General features: G+C 41.8%; 1 protein-coding gene across 1 annotated transcript in view; it reads left to right on the plus strand.

Annotated features, from left to right (window-relative positions):
- LOC115762425 (diacylglycerol kinase 1) overlaps positions 1 to 14,862 on the plus strand; it is a 51,199-nt gene that overhangs the window by 23,439 nt on the left and 12,898 nt on the right. Inside the window, exons 5-12 of the mRNA XM_030704621.1 lie at positions 5,609 to 5,807; positions 6,002 to 6,181; positions 6,875 to 7,060; positions 11,039 to 11,164; positions 11,254 to 11,378; positions 13,629 to 13,737; positions 14,085 to 14,216; positions 14,420 to 14,631. Of these exons, the coding sequence (XP_030560481.1) occupies positions 5,609 to 5,807; positions 6,002 to 6,181; positions 6,875 to 7,060; positions 11,039 to 11,164; positions 11,254 to 11,378; positions 13,629 to 13,737; positions 14,085 to 14,216; positions 14,420 to 14,631 (1,269 nt within the window). The remainder of the gene's footprint in view (positions 1 to 5,608; positions 5,808 to 6,001; positions 6,182 to 6,874; positions 7,061 to 11,038; positions 11,165 to 11,253; positions 11,379 to 13,628; positions 13,738 to 14,084; positions 14,217 to 14,419; positions 14,632 to 14,862) is intronic.

Raw genomic sequence — 14,862 nt, forward strand, 5'->3', positions numbered from 1 at the left:
GCTAAGCCTGAGACAGTGTCTAAGCCCACCGTTTGCCTGCGCATTTTCCAGGCAGCTTGGGGCTCCATTGTAAGCTGATGAAAGGCAAGTCAGAGCAAGCCAACTCGAATCACACACACACACGCACACGCGCGCGCACACGCAGACATGCACACTCAACAAACTGACAAAGATGCGGGTCAGGCTGCTATTGCTGCTGTGTCTATGGCAGCGTAGTCTGCTTTATGTTTCGCATTTTGTAGAGAGTGAAAGATTGAAAGTAAATCTTCTTATACATACAATAAATCACAGACATTTTTCAAGTTTACGCCTCAATGCCAAATTGAAATTGAGCAGCGGCAGCAAATCGGACGCCCCGACTCCATGAATTGCCGCCCGCCGCTTACCGCACAGGTTGTCCAGCAAACATGAGACGTGTGGACGTGGGCTTACTAGTAAATTAAATTGAAAATACACGCAACTCTATAAGGAGACACACCGAGAAAGAGACAGATAGCAAGCGAGTGACAGAGAGAAAAAGCGACAGATTTGTTAGTGAACAGATTTGGTAGGAAACAGGATCCTGAGACATCACAAACATGCCAAACCCAAATTAATAATCAAGCTGGCAACAACTTAACGGGGGCAACATGTGTCAAGAAATAGATGCACACACACACACACGCACGCAAGGACACTCTCAGTAGCTACGGAATGTTGATTTCCGTTTAAGCTTAGTACACGACTTAAGCTGTATTATGGAGTCTCAGTTCTATACGCCTCAAGGATCTCAACTGTCACACAGAGATAGAGAAATGAAAGCAGATGATGCGTATATACAATTTTGTATAGGGTATAGGGTATTCCAGTTTAATTAAGTAAAGTGTAACACGCATAAAATGAGACACAGTTAAACCCTTCTATCTATATACAATAGTTTGTGACTAGTGTGATTAGTTAAAAGTTCTACTGCAGCTTGTTTCTCCGTCTAAAGTGTGCCGCGCGTCGAACTAACAAGCGACAAGTCGATGGTTCAAACTCTACATCAATTTTTAATTGCTTTCAAGTTATCTAAACCGAAATATATATACATAACTTATGAGGAAACTCGCATCAATGCTTTTAAAGGGCATAGTTAAACAGATGTTGAGTTTATGTATAAAATAAAGGGTATTTCAGCTTTGAACTTTTTCATCTCAATATCTCAATAAAAGAAATACGGATCCGAGCAAGCGCGTAACGATTGTAAAGCGAAACAATTGTGGCTGCTGGTTTGTGGTCAGTTTGGTAAAAGATATTACAATTAATTCGTAAAAGTATTCTTGTGTAAGGCTCAATCGATCAAAAGAACACACACGCACAGACACACACACACACACACACACACGCATTGCAATCAATGTCAACAGGGTGTGCAGTGTGCGTGTGTGTGTACTGTTTAAAATTGAGTGCAAGTATTGGGATTGCAATTTGTTGTTAAATCTATTCAGCCATGCTCATTTAACCCCACTACAAATGCAAATACCAACACGCACACACACACACACACTCAGACTCACACACACTCAGACTCTTACACACTCCCACGCACGGCTGGGATGTAGTAGCTGCTGTTGTTGCTGGTGTGTGTATCTCTTAGCAATGTAATGGAATGAAAAACAAGTAAAAGTCTTTCCCTTGTCGGGTGAGTCAGACCGTAGGGAATGCTTTCATGAATAACTTCGGTGCTTATAGTCCGATCAGGGCTTAAAAATGGCAAACAATTGTGCCAAAAGTGCAAGGCTCTTCGCTTAAACATAAGACTTTTCCATTTTTTAAGTGAGAATTTGGGAGATAATCAAAATATTAAATATCTTTAATCTGTATGTATTCTACGAGAATCTACAGACCATGTTTGGTAGATAAATAGCTAAAGAATCTTCGAGTTGGGCTTAAAATATTACATAAAATAAAAAAAATAAAATTCTACTTTTATCATTATCAAGCAAATGGAAGAGGATATCGAAAATAACTGAAAAAAACCGCATGCTGCTCACAAACAAATTTAATGAGATCGAATGCCTTCTAAAAATTTCCAAAGAAAAGAATATGGAAAAAATTGTGTACATATGTAGAAGAAAAGTAATGTACAAAAGATTATACCCTTTTACAGGCCGTTAAACATGAAATCTTTGATTATGCTCCCAATCCCAACCAGAGTCTAGGGGAACCTATTATATGAGGCCGTACCTTATCTCTGCCTGTAACAAACGTTTACACATAAGCATTATACCCTTTTTGCGCATTGGCAATGGGTTCAGGGTATAAAAAAGTATAATTAAGTTTACCCTGTCCCACAAACACACCCACACACAGACACACACACTCACAGACACTCGGAGCTATTTTTTGATGCTCTTAGTTAATTCACTTTGATATTGAACACGTTGACAGTGTACGCATTTACCATTTTGTACACTCTCCAACCAATGTTTGGTTTTTGACACACACATACATGTGTTTCTGGCCTTTTTTTTCAGCTTGGCCTGATAGTCGTTGCTGTAAATATTTTAGTAAATGGAATGAATTGAAGTGACATGTTGTGTTTCGGTTTCCGTTTGTGCTGGTTACGTGCCAGCCGTTGCCAGCGAAAAATAGGAAAGTACTCTATATTTTATGCACCCTATCGGCAAGAGCAAGTCGAGTGTAGCCGGTTTATGGTGGTGCTGCTGTATACATATATATATATATATATATGGGAAGCCTGGGTGGAAATAAAAGAGCATTTGGCTTAGAGATGGCTTACGCTTTAAATTGAAGCAGTCACTATAAAAAGTCACATATACGTATATATAACCCTCGAGACTGTCTCCACCCATACTCACACACACATATATATATAATTTATTTCCTATTAAAAGCTGCTTACTTGTCGCCTGGTCGCCACGCAATGGCGCGCTTGAGGTTCTGTTTTTAGAGGCAGCGCCTGTCTGCAACAACTTTCAGCTACGACACTTCAATTAAGTTAATTAAAAGCAGCTGCTGGAAACTGTTGAAGTGACTCGTCTTCAGCTCTCGCAGCGATTGGCTTTGCCGATTGAATTATGCTTGACAAAATGCTCTACATTTTACAATTAGCCGAAGGCCTACGCATTCTGGTTAGGAATCTGCAACGAACTTGAAACTTTGCCCTTGCCAATTCTCATAAATTATTGGCTCAGCATTGTTTTGTCTTAATTATACGACTTTGCTGCGCTGTGCTTAATTGTTAACCGAGCTGCTTGTGTGGGGACAAATTTAACAGCCGAGTCGAGCTGCTCAACCAAAATGTTTACATGCCTTTGTTTGTTGCCGGAATTATGGCTTAAACCAAGCGCATATCCCCTCAGCTGTTAAGCTGTTCTTGACTTGAACTAAGCCCAAGGCGACTTAACTATTGTTCATTATTTCGGTTGAGTAATTCTCTGCAGTCGCATTGCGCACATATGCTAAGTTCCTGTCATGCCAAAGCCCGAATGTCAGCTGCATAAGCACGCATACACCTAAGCACGCATGCAGACACATGCGTTGCATGCACACGAACATGCGCTGCATGCACACACATATGCGCTGCATGCACAACATTTTAGTGCACATGCAGCAGCTGGGCCAATAGTTAATTATTTGGCCTTAAATGTGATTTGCCAAGCTTTGGCCTTGGCAGCGACAACGCTGCGTATGCATAATTTACGCATTGACTCTCAACCCGAAAAGTATGCAATACATGAGTGAATGCGTAGCGCAGATTATATGCCCGTTGTCGTTGCCGGGCTGCTCGAGTGTGATAAACAGGGCTAAATGGTGGCTAAAGTGCGACATGCTCGTGTGATTATCAGCGCCCAGGCATGTGATTGTGTCTCTGTGTGTGTGTGTGTGTGTGTTTGTGTGTGACTGTAATGGATATCACGCATACGCACTGTGCGCCGCCAATATGCTTGAATATTTATTCATTAAACCGCGCGCTCACGCATAGCGACGCACACACGCACGCACACACACACACACACACACACACACACACACACACACACACACACACACACACACACACACACACACACACACACACACACACACACACACACACACACACACATGCACACAACTGCTGACACCAACATTAAACTAGGGGCTCGAGCGGAGTTTTAGGCTCTCAGCAAGCGGAGACTGAAGAGGCCGCTGCCGCTGCTGCTGCTGCTGCTGCTGCTTTCGCACGCGTATCTCGTTGCTTGCTAAATAAATTTTGTTAACGCAATTCGCGTGCCGTTATTATAGTGCCAGCCAAGGGTATGTGTGTGTGTACATTATGCCTTTACTCTGGCTGTTGCTGCGTGTTTTGCTGGCCCACACTTTAAGCCATTTGGCCAGGCACTTTTGTTTTTGCTTTGGCCAGCGTATAAATTTCCATTTGCCTGTATTCTGTTTCATTAGGGCCCATGCCACTGGCCAGGGCATAGAGAGCCAAGTTAAACTCAAACCCCCGGCACATTCTTAATGTGGTCGGCTGTCATATATTTTGTTTTATGCTCGAAATTTAAAACCAACCACAGCAAGCGCCGCACTGGGCTGCAGTCGATTGTGTGTGCGGCTCATTAAAATGATGATAATAATGATAATGTTGCGTTTCTCTAAAGCGTTACATCGCATACACTATATGCCCATGGGGAATGGACGAGCATATTAGCTGTATGTTAGAACAAATAAACCGGCGTTGCTCGGCTCGAATTACTGATGTAGATGTAATGCTGACAGTATGTCTTCACGCAGGGGCTAGATCTCTAAGCTTCGTGCTCAGTATGCCAAAGTTATCCACATTTATTTTATGTTTCTCTTCCATTCTATTCTAATTATTGTCAATTTCTGTTGAATTTGAACCAGCAAACTCTCGCTTGTTGGTTCGACGCTCAGCCAGAGATCAGTAAATGTCTCAATTTTCAAATAAGTTCAGATTTGTATGGATAAAGAGCATCCCCTCGCCGTCTAATATATATCCAAGGCTTTACGCTTCTTTCGCTCATTTTCCAATTAGTGGTTGCTGCCCGGGCACTGGACACGCGTTATGTCTTTTTGCATAATGTCTCGTCCTTGATTAAGTGGTAACCGTAACCGGTTGCTGGGCAGCGAGTAGGAGCGGGAGACAAACATTTATGTTTACACAATACTGTTCTCTGTGCATCTGGACCCAACGGTGTGTCTATCAATGTCATCATATCAATGCGTCCATCAATGTCGTTGCGTCATTGAATTGACAGTGCGTAGCTACACGTGCTGTTGGCATATAATTCGCCAAGGACTTATGGCTCCAATGTCGCACACTTCCCCACACAAGCGCCATTGTGGCCTGTTTTGTGCATTCATAAAAAACTTTTCCAGATCCTCAGAGGCCATTTACAGTCACGTACAACGCGAGCCGCCCGAAATCACTGAGAATTATATAACCGTTTTCTGTGCGTGTGTAAATCAGATGAAATACATATGAAATAATTATAAATTCCGGCAGCAAACTCCGCAGAGCCCAATTTAAAGTCTGAACTTATTTATTTTTATTTTTTTTTCTTTGACTTTAACCGAAATTTAACGTTCTGGCCTTTTTGCTATTTTTTTTGTGCAGGACATTGACTTTGATGGCTTTCGACGGTTTTTGGATGCGTTCCTCGACTGCGAAACGCCGCTGGATCTGGCCAAGCATTTGTTTGTGTCCTTTCTTAAGCCGAATGTCACCCAGGCCCAGCTGCATGGCAAGGCGCTCAATCAAATGGCAGCCATTAGCAGCACGGCCGCCTGTGCGCCTGTCACGTCCCATACGAAGGGTAAGTCCACCACCCCCCTCTCCCATACTCCACCATCTGTCCCCTACCGCATTGCTATAGCCATATCCATATCCATTGCCCGGCACATGGACATGGACTGTGGACTTGGCGCACGAGACTCTGTTTAATAATTGCAACACATTTCTCACTGGCACTCGTGGCCTGCTCGACGGGCCGATTTCCGTTGTAATTAGGCTCCATACCGAACATCAACAGCATTGCTGAACTGATGCCGCAATGCAGCATTGGCGTCGGCGGCGTCGGCGATGGCCCGGCCCAGGCACGCACCAGCTTTGTGGACAAAATCCATGGTATTACGGATAAGTTACAGCACTCACTTGGCGGCCATTTGACGCACGATCCCAGCAAGACCGGTAAGTTAGTGTGTGTGTGTGTCTGTGTGTGTGTGCGTTGGATTCGCATTGTGGAATGCATGTGTTTAGCTATCTAAGTCCAAAAATCATATTCACCTCAATAGCGCCATTTATTTTGTGGCTTTGCTTGATAAAATTTCGTTGAAATCAAATGCAAAATGCATGCATTTAACTATCCTATTCCCGAAATCCTATTCACCGCAATTTCCGCATTTTTTCTGTAGTTTTCTTGAAACTTTCCTTGAATTTGCCTTGTGGAATGCATATGTTTAGTTATTTAATTCGACAAATCATATTAACTCGAATTCCGCCATTTATTTTGTGGCAATGTAAAATGCATGTATTTAATTATTCAATTTCCGAAATCCTATTGCAGCATTAATTAAACATAATTCTTTTTCTTAATTGAAATGAAAGAACTGGAACAAAATTGAAATCCCTTAGTGGAATGCATGTGCTTAACTATTCAATTCCAGAAATCATATTCACCATAATTTCAACATTTAATTTTTGGTTTTTTCTTGAGTGAAAGTTCCTTGTATTCGCCTTATCTAATTCCGCAAATCGAATTCGCACTACTTTCGCCATTTCTTTTGTATTTTAAAGAAATGGATGAAATTGTATACTGGAATTTATTTGAACTTTTTAATTTTGTGCTGCTTCTTCTTAACGTTTCTTGTGTGTGCTTTACAGGCAGCGTGCATCCCATGCTAACGGTTACACCCAGCCCGCTGGCCAGTGGCCCGAGCATGTTCCAGGGCAGCAGTGCGGCCCGCCGCTCTGTGGACTCCAGCCCCTCGCACTCGCAGACGAACCACTCGCAAATGTCGCGCAATTCGTCGAAGAAGAGCAACAATTCCGTTAATTGCAAAATTGATAGTAAGTATTAATTAGATTCCGAGTCGACTCGTTGGGTGAACGGGGGGGAGCAGGGGATGGGGCGACATGAGGAAATTACAATGGGCCAATGGCCCAGCCCCGTTTTGGGTTGCAGTTTGAGTTTGACTTTCAATTAAGCGCCCATTGTGCAGCCCCCGTCCAGAGGCAAGTCAACTGCAATTAGCCAACTTGCCACACGATGTGGGCGTAGCTGCTCAATAGGGCTAAGTATATATACACATATATATATAGACAAATATACATATTTACATAGATGTGCATATGCCGTTTGCGCCTTGGGAATTTCAATTGCAGCTGTGCGAGCATTTGCAACTGTCAGCATTGCGCGTGTCGCTTGCAAACTGATTGCCTTGGCGACAGACAGACAGACGGACAGGCGGACAGACAACAAGACAGACAGACTGACAGAGCGACTCACGACAACCAATTCAGATGCAAAATTGCCTGGAATTTGCCACACAGCACGCGCATAATAAATGAGTGGCTCGGGTGCAAAGGGCAAGTGCAACACGCGCTGCGGGGGGGGGCAGCTACATAATGCCAGACACTGTGGATTGTGCAATTAGCAACTGCCCCTGCCCCCACCCAATTCTTCTACTTACTTGAACTCAGCCCAAAACTTTGGGTGAACTCACTAATTAGCTGTAGGAGCTAAGCATAAATCCGCTGCGCTAATTCACAAGTGCAAAAGTTCATAAATTGTGTAAAAATGGCAAATACCGTAACTGAAAAGTGAAAAGGCACAACGACAACAAGGTCTAAAGGCAAAGGTCTAAACGCAAAGGTCTAAAGGAAACGCAACCGGAAGCGGAAGTGCCGGGCATAGAAAAACAAGCGGAAATGCTCAAATGATAGCTGCCTTATCACAAGATACCCTGTAAGAGCTATTCATTAAACGAAGTGCAGACCATTTGCCGATTTATTATGATTAGACGTGCATACCACATGGGAAAATGCACAATCACAGGGTATATTAGGTAAGCTGGCAGCTTTCTAGACACGTGATACGCTCTAATAGCTATTCGTTATTTAAAAAGTATTCACGTTTCCAAGTTAGCTTAATTGGTCTTGCATGCCGCATGCCTAAACGAGTGATTATGGGGTATGCAAGGAAATATGGTAGCTGTGTTATCACGAGATACCCTTTAGGTTCAATATAAAGTTAGTTTAGTTGGTTGTGCATGCCACATGCCCAAATGAGCATTTACAGGGTATTAAAGGTAAGCAAAAGCAGCTTAAGCAGAGGCAAACAAGGCCATTGTCTCAGATCAAGTCGTAAATCAACGCCCAATTAGAACATTTTTGCATTTTCCACGAAGTGCGCCGCGCCAATGCGTAAAATTAACATTCATTCCGCGCACACACACACACTCATAGAACGGCCTAAAAGTATGCTGCGAAAAGTTATTTGTCTGGCTTGGCTTACTGCAGCTTCTGCCCTTTGTCGCCACTGCTTCTGCTTCTCCAGTGGCCATTCCCCATTCCCCATTCCCCATTCGCCATTCGCCATTTGCTTTCATTCATTTCGCTTCGTTTGAAATGTGCACGAATGATTAATGAACGTAAATTTCATTTCGTATTTTTTTTTCGTTTTTCCTTCCTTTTCTCACATTTTTTTTTTTTTGTTTCCTTTGTTTCGCGCTGTCGTTTTGTTCGGGCCTGTCGTTTCACGCATTTTAGCAGCAATTGTGGGGCATTTTTTCTGGTCCTTTGTCCTGTTCCTGTTCGGCTAAAGGCAAATAACAAATAATGAGAGCACAGTACCAGGCTCTTCTTTATTTTTTTTTTTGGTGTGGGAGACATTGCTATTAGCATTATATATTAAGTAAGTAAAACATGGTATAGGCTTCCTGTGTGTGTGTGTGTGTGGGTGCTGTAAGCGCTAATTGGATTAGTTTTGCTTTGGTTTTCCTTTTTAGATGCGGGGGCACTTTATATAGATATAGATCTATTCGTGGATATTATTTCGCTGGGAGCTTAGTAAATTGCATTAGTTGAACAAAATGCATTGACATTGATCACATATACATATACATATATAAATATATAGTATTTGTGTATGTCCACTTCCCGCCTGTGGACAACTTACATCTACCTGTACTTTTTTGAACTCTTTGAAAATGTGTTTAGGGCCAATCGAATGGTCAACAACAAAGTTTCATTCTCACTTGTTTCGCATTTTTTCCACACTTGTGGGTGGAAATTTACAAACATGACTTTGCAATTGTGATTAAGGTGTCAGAGCCAACGGACCAACAAACGAGAGGTGACCAGTTCTACTGCAATGCTCTCATATATATTCATTGTCACGCGTTTCTTTGACCCGGATGGTTATTTTCTTCATCTATACATATACATATATTTATTTATAGCAAATATATAAGTGGTGTTTATAATTTAGGCATTCATCAAGCTCAAACTGTTTGCCCTAGCTAAAGACAATAGCCACTCGAGGGTGCGTGCGTGCGTCTCATTTAGTTATTGATATCCAAAATGTAAATATTATCCAATGTTTTAGCTGCAGTCGACGCACATATCTATATATATATTTTAATTTATTGGCAACTAGTCGCTATATTCATAGAAATGTAAACATAATTAGCTGAAATGGCGGCACAATAAGAGGACGCTCTCACGACAGGGCCAGCATAATAATTAAGTAGAATGTAAGCCAACACGCTTAGAATTGCCTTAAGCCAATTAACAGGACTCAAAGTGTTCGTATTACTTATGAGTATCTCCTGCTAATGTATCAGCTGTTAAATTAGTTAAGTATTTAAAGCGGGCACAAAAAAAAATAACGAAAATAAGAAAAATATGGTGAAAGCTGAGATGTTTCAAAGATGTCTTTGGGTTGCTGTGAAAATCGATATTAATGTCATTAGCAACATTCTCTAGAGAAGCACTCAAAAATAAATGAATACTAAACAAATTCTCTGGAATTAGGGGCAGCTATATGCGAGTGTATGTGTGTATGTGCGTGTGTGTGGAGGTTTTCGTTATGATGAACAAAGTTTGGGTCATAGGATCGCATTAATGAGAGTTGGATGAAAATTTTGATTGGGTTTGTTTCTGGCGAACTGGCGTTAAATTGCAAAATTGCCAAATGAAAAAAAAATGTTATTCCAACCACGCGCTCTGCCTCTCTCAGCCCTCTCCCACTCTCCCTCTCTCAGTTTCTCGCTCGCTCTGTGTCGCAAGTTTATTAAAAGCAAAATGGCAAAGTTGAAAAGCTCTTGGGTCAAATTGTGGCAATCAACATTAAGCATAATGAGTGTCAAAGTGAAAAGCAAACAAGGACCAACTTTACACAGGCAGCTGTCAATTGCAGCTGCAACGATACCATGCAACAATAGCCAACGGCAGCAACAATAAACAGCCCGGCACTCAATCAATGACAACTGCAACAGCGGCAACTGCAACAACAACAACAACAGCAACTGCAACAACAACAACAGTAAAATCGCAGCAAAAATAGCTGAGAAAGCACATGAAAGCTTTCAGTGCGAATATTGCCGGCAACTTATTAACTACACTCAATCAGGGCGGCTTCGGTTCGAACCAGCTTCCTGCCTTGAGTTTCGGTTCATGCGCCCAAATCAAACCATTCTTAAAGCCACACTAAGCTATACGAATCACCTAGTTTCCTGCGACAAATTATTGCAAGCCGCAGACATTTTCATAGAGAAGTTGCAAGCTAAAAGCAATATCTATCCAAAATGGGATATATTCAATAGTTGGGGACCAAGTTATTTATTCCCGAGTCTTCATTAACTTTTTTCATAACCATTCTTTAAAGAAATATGGCACAGTTCGGATTTCGGTTGTTTTAAGGTTCACTTCACGTAAAACAAAACTTTAAGCCGGAAACGTAAAATAATTAATTATATCAGCTTGGGCTTTTCAGGAGTTGAAGAATGCACTTTAATCTTGAACACATTGCTCGCTTACTTGCAGCTGACATTAAGCTGCTGACACGAAAACTCTCGCACTTTGATCCTTTGACACTTAAGGTCCCGCTGAAGGATGTCGTTTGCTATTTATCACTGCTTGAGGCCGGCCGGCCGGAGGACAAGCTCGAATGTAAGTGAAATTGTGACGCAGCATGATGCACTTGACCTCTTTTTGTTTCATACATTCCGTTCACTCTTTCAATCATTTATTCACAATAGTCATGTTCCGGCTATACGATACGGACAGTAATGGCGTACTGGACACCGCCGAAATGGATGCCATTGTTAATCAGATGATGGCCGTTGCCGAATATCTTGGCTGGGATGTCAGTGAGCTGCGTCCGGTGAGTGTTTTAAGTTGACATACACAATTTTTAAGTGCAGCTTAAACGCTTTGGCATTTAAAAATCATTACTACAATCAATGCCCGAACAATTCGGCTTATTACACACACAGAAATACGGGAGGTCGTCAATCATCAATCGCAGTGATTGCTTTTCTCAATAACCGATAGTACTGTGGCTAACCAATACTTTTTCAATTACTATTACGAGCATTTTGGTGCCGGAAGGCGAACGAAAAGCACTCGAAATTAATTTCATTTTATTGTCTTACGATTTCGAGTACCTAGTCATTCGTTCGTTAGTCTCAACCGCTAGCTGAACAGACTTAATAGTTTCCACAAAAACAAATGGAAAAAGTAAAAAACCATGGCAACAACCAGTTGGGTCATAATAGTCGAGTCGAGTCGAGTCGAGTCGAAACGGCCGACTATCATATGCCCGTGTGCCCTTGTGCACATTCCGTTTATATCTAGTTGAGGGCGCATAAGACATGGTAAAAATGAAATAGCCTTTAAGTAATCGCTCAACTTGTCGAAGAACTTGAAAAACGAGGACAAAGAAGAAAAATTGTTGGTAACCATTTGGCGACCACAAATAAAGTCAAAGCGTCACAAAACTCAATTAACAAAATACCCCCGGGCTATGAAGGCGACGACCAGCACAGCACGGTGGCGGGGGACAAGGAGAGCGGGGCACGCTATGGATAAGGCAGCATTTCCATTTCCATGATGAGTTTATGGATACAGCTAGACTGCGCGTGAGGGAGCTACATACTTTAAATTCTAAGCAGATACAGAAAATATTTTAATCAAAATTCTTTCGTGCCCCTCCCCGCACCCTTGGTGGGGTGGTGGGTGGGTTGTTTAAGAAAAATGAAAAGGAGTTGGCCCAGGCACAGCCACAACTGAAAGCAGAAATAATCAAAACCCCTTAATGAATTGCATAATTCTGAAATTTATTTCCGGTTAAAAACAGCAAACGAAAGTCCAAAAAACGTAAGGGATGCCTCATAAATTCTGTAGCCTTATGAATTTCAAAAAGGCGAATGCTACAAAACAAGAAAAACTTGTACAGTATACAAATTTAAAAGTTTGCCAGCATTTTTCGTTTGAAGCAACGGCAAACAGGACATTAAAGTGATTGGCCGCATTACGAATGCTACCGGATATTGAACATTAGTCTGGGCGCAGTGAATTGATTCCTGGAAAAGCTCCTCTTTGATTTCGTATTGAGGCAAAAGCAAAGCCAAGCAAACCTAATATATACAGAAGCAATTGGCAATTCCCATTAAAAACTTACAGAACAAATACTTAAGGCGCTCGTGTTTGCCCAGCAGCAATGCCCGATTGACTGGCCTAGCTTGCGTCCGTTGAATCACATTGAAATCAAGATGTCTTTGTTAATCAGCAAGCTTACGATATATCAAGGATTTTCTGTTTTTTACAAGCCCTGAATTCTTTGATGAGCCCATATAGCTACCGCCAGTAACAGCAATATTTCCCGAAAGTATGCAGTGAAATTTGTAGCTTTACTTGTTCAGCTCAGCACATAAGTATGCTACAATATATTTATGCAGGTGATTTACCGAAACAATACACGCAATTCTGCCCAATTATAATAAAAAAAAACATCAATAAATATCTGCTTAATTTAGCCAAGGTTATTTCGAGTAACATAAACACAAAGCGTAAGCTGTTTCTTAAATTTATGTGCCGCAATAAAAGAGTCATATGCAAATAGTCATGGCCAGTCAGAGACAGACAAAAACTAAATGATATGGCACTGCAAGATGGCCACACTTTAATATCCGGTGATTTGTGTAGGGTCAACTCAAGTATACTATTGATATCGCGCATACGCCGCATTGCACAATTATTGTCTGCAGTGCATTTTATTGTATTATGGTATAGATATTCTTGATAGCAAGCAACAGAAAAGCACTTACAGAATTCTAAGAAAAACCACAATATACGAACAAACGCAAAATTCGTGGTAATACATTTTATGCGTACTTTTGAGCAGACAATCGTATTTGGGTTACATGCTGCTGACTTTCCACGAGCACAGCCTGCAGCTGCAGTCAAAGTCAAAAGGCGAAAGTCAGAGGCGCTTCTGGATAAAATCACCTGGGTTAAATTACCTCTGCACTCTCCGCTTTGGCGGCCACAGAACGTCAATCAGGAAGTCTTACAGACGATTCTACCCACAGCCATTTTTCACACGCTCTACACAATCTTTTTTACCTTACAGATACTGCAAGATATGATGGTTGAAATTGACTATGACGCCGATGGCACGGTGTCCTTGGATGAGTGGCAACGTGGCGGCATGACAACCATACCGCTTCTCGTCCTACTCGGTGAGTGTGAACTACTACAGCCAAGTGGCTGTGAAGCTTTCAATGCATTTACCGCCTCACCGCCTCAATTCCTGTCTGTCAGTCTGTCGCCTTTCTGCCTGCATTGGCTGCCTCAATAATCAAGTCATTTGCACCAGGTACACACAGTCAAAAAATAGAGAAAGAAAAACAGATGGGTAGAAAGAAAAATAAAGCTAGGGAGAATATAAGTAAGCGTGGGCATTTTTGCATGCTGCACGTATGCAAAAGTGCCAGGCTCTGTGTTTTATGCTGGCTCCAATGATATATCAACTCTGTAACCTCCTTACCCGCTCGTCTCTTCCCCCTTGTCTGTCTGTGCATTGCAGGCGTCGACAGCACCACACTCAAGGAGGATGGCATACACGTGTGGCGCCTGAAGCACTTTAGCAAGCCGGCGTACTGCAATCTCTGCCTAAATATGTTAGTCGGCCTTGGCAAGAAAGGACTCTGCTGTGTCCGTAAGTATCGAGCGTGTAAATAAATGCTTCATGCACATAAATGGCTGCTCTTGATGCCATCAACCGTATCGGAAATTACATTTATATGCTTATCTTTTAATATCAAAAGTCATCAGAAGCTAATAATATGGTTTCTCACATTGTTGCACATATTTTTTTAAATTAAATATTTTATACCTATTTCAATTATCTGGTGTGTTTAGTTTGCAAATATACGGTGCATGAGCGATGCGTGCAACATGCGCCAGCCTCTTGCATCACCACCTACGTGAAATCGAAGAAGCCGAAATGCGGCGCAGATCTGTTGCATCATTGGGTCGAGGGCAACTGCTACGGTCGCTGCTCAAAGTGCCGCAAACGCATTAAGGCATACCATGGCATCACAGGACTCACCTGTCGCTGGTGTCATATGATGGTAAGTCTCAAGCACATTAATATCATGCACAGATATATATCAGCAAACGCTTGCAAGTATTTGCTGATTATGTGAAAATATGCGAAACGTTGAAACGTTCAAAAATATGTGATATTAATCCCTAGCATTTCATCATACTTCACTTAACCAGGCTGTAGTTTCTTCTAGTTTTAGTTTGGACTGAAAGTGTATCGAGTCGAATCAAAGTTGCATTTCACATATTTAAAATAA

Source organism: Drosophila novamexicana, unplaced genomic scaffold, assembly GCF_003285875.2.
Source record: "Drosophila novamexicana strain 15010-1031.04,08,12 unplaced genomic scaffold, DnovRS2.1 tig00000564-arrow-pilon, whole genome shotgun sequence".
NCBI classification, from domain to species: Eukaryota; Metazoa; Arthropoda; class Insecta; order Diptera; family Drosophilidae; genus Drosophila; species Drosophila novamexicana.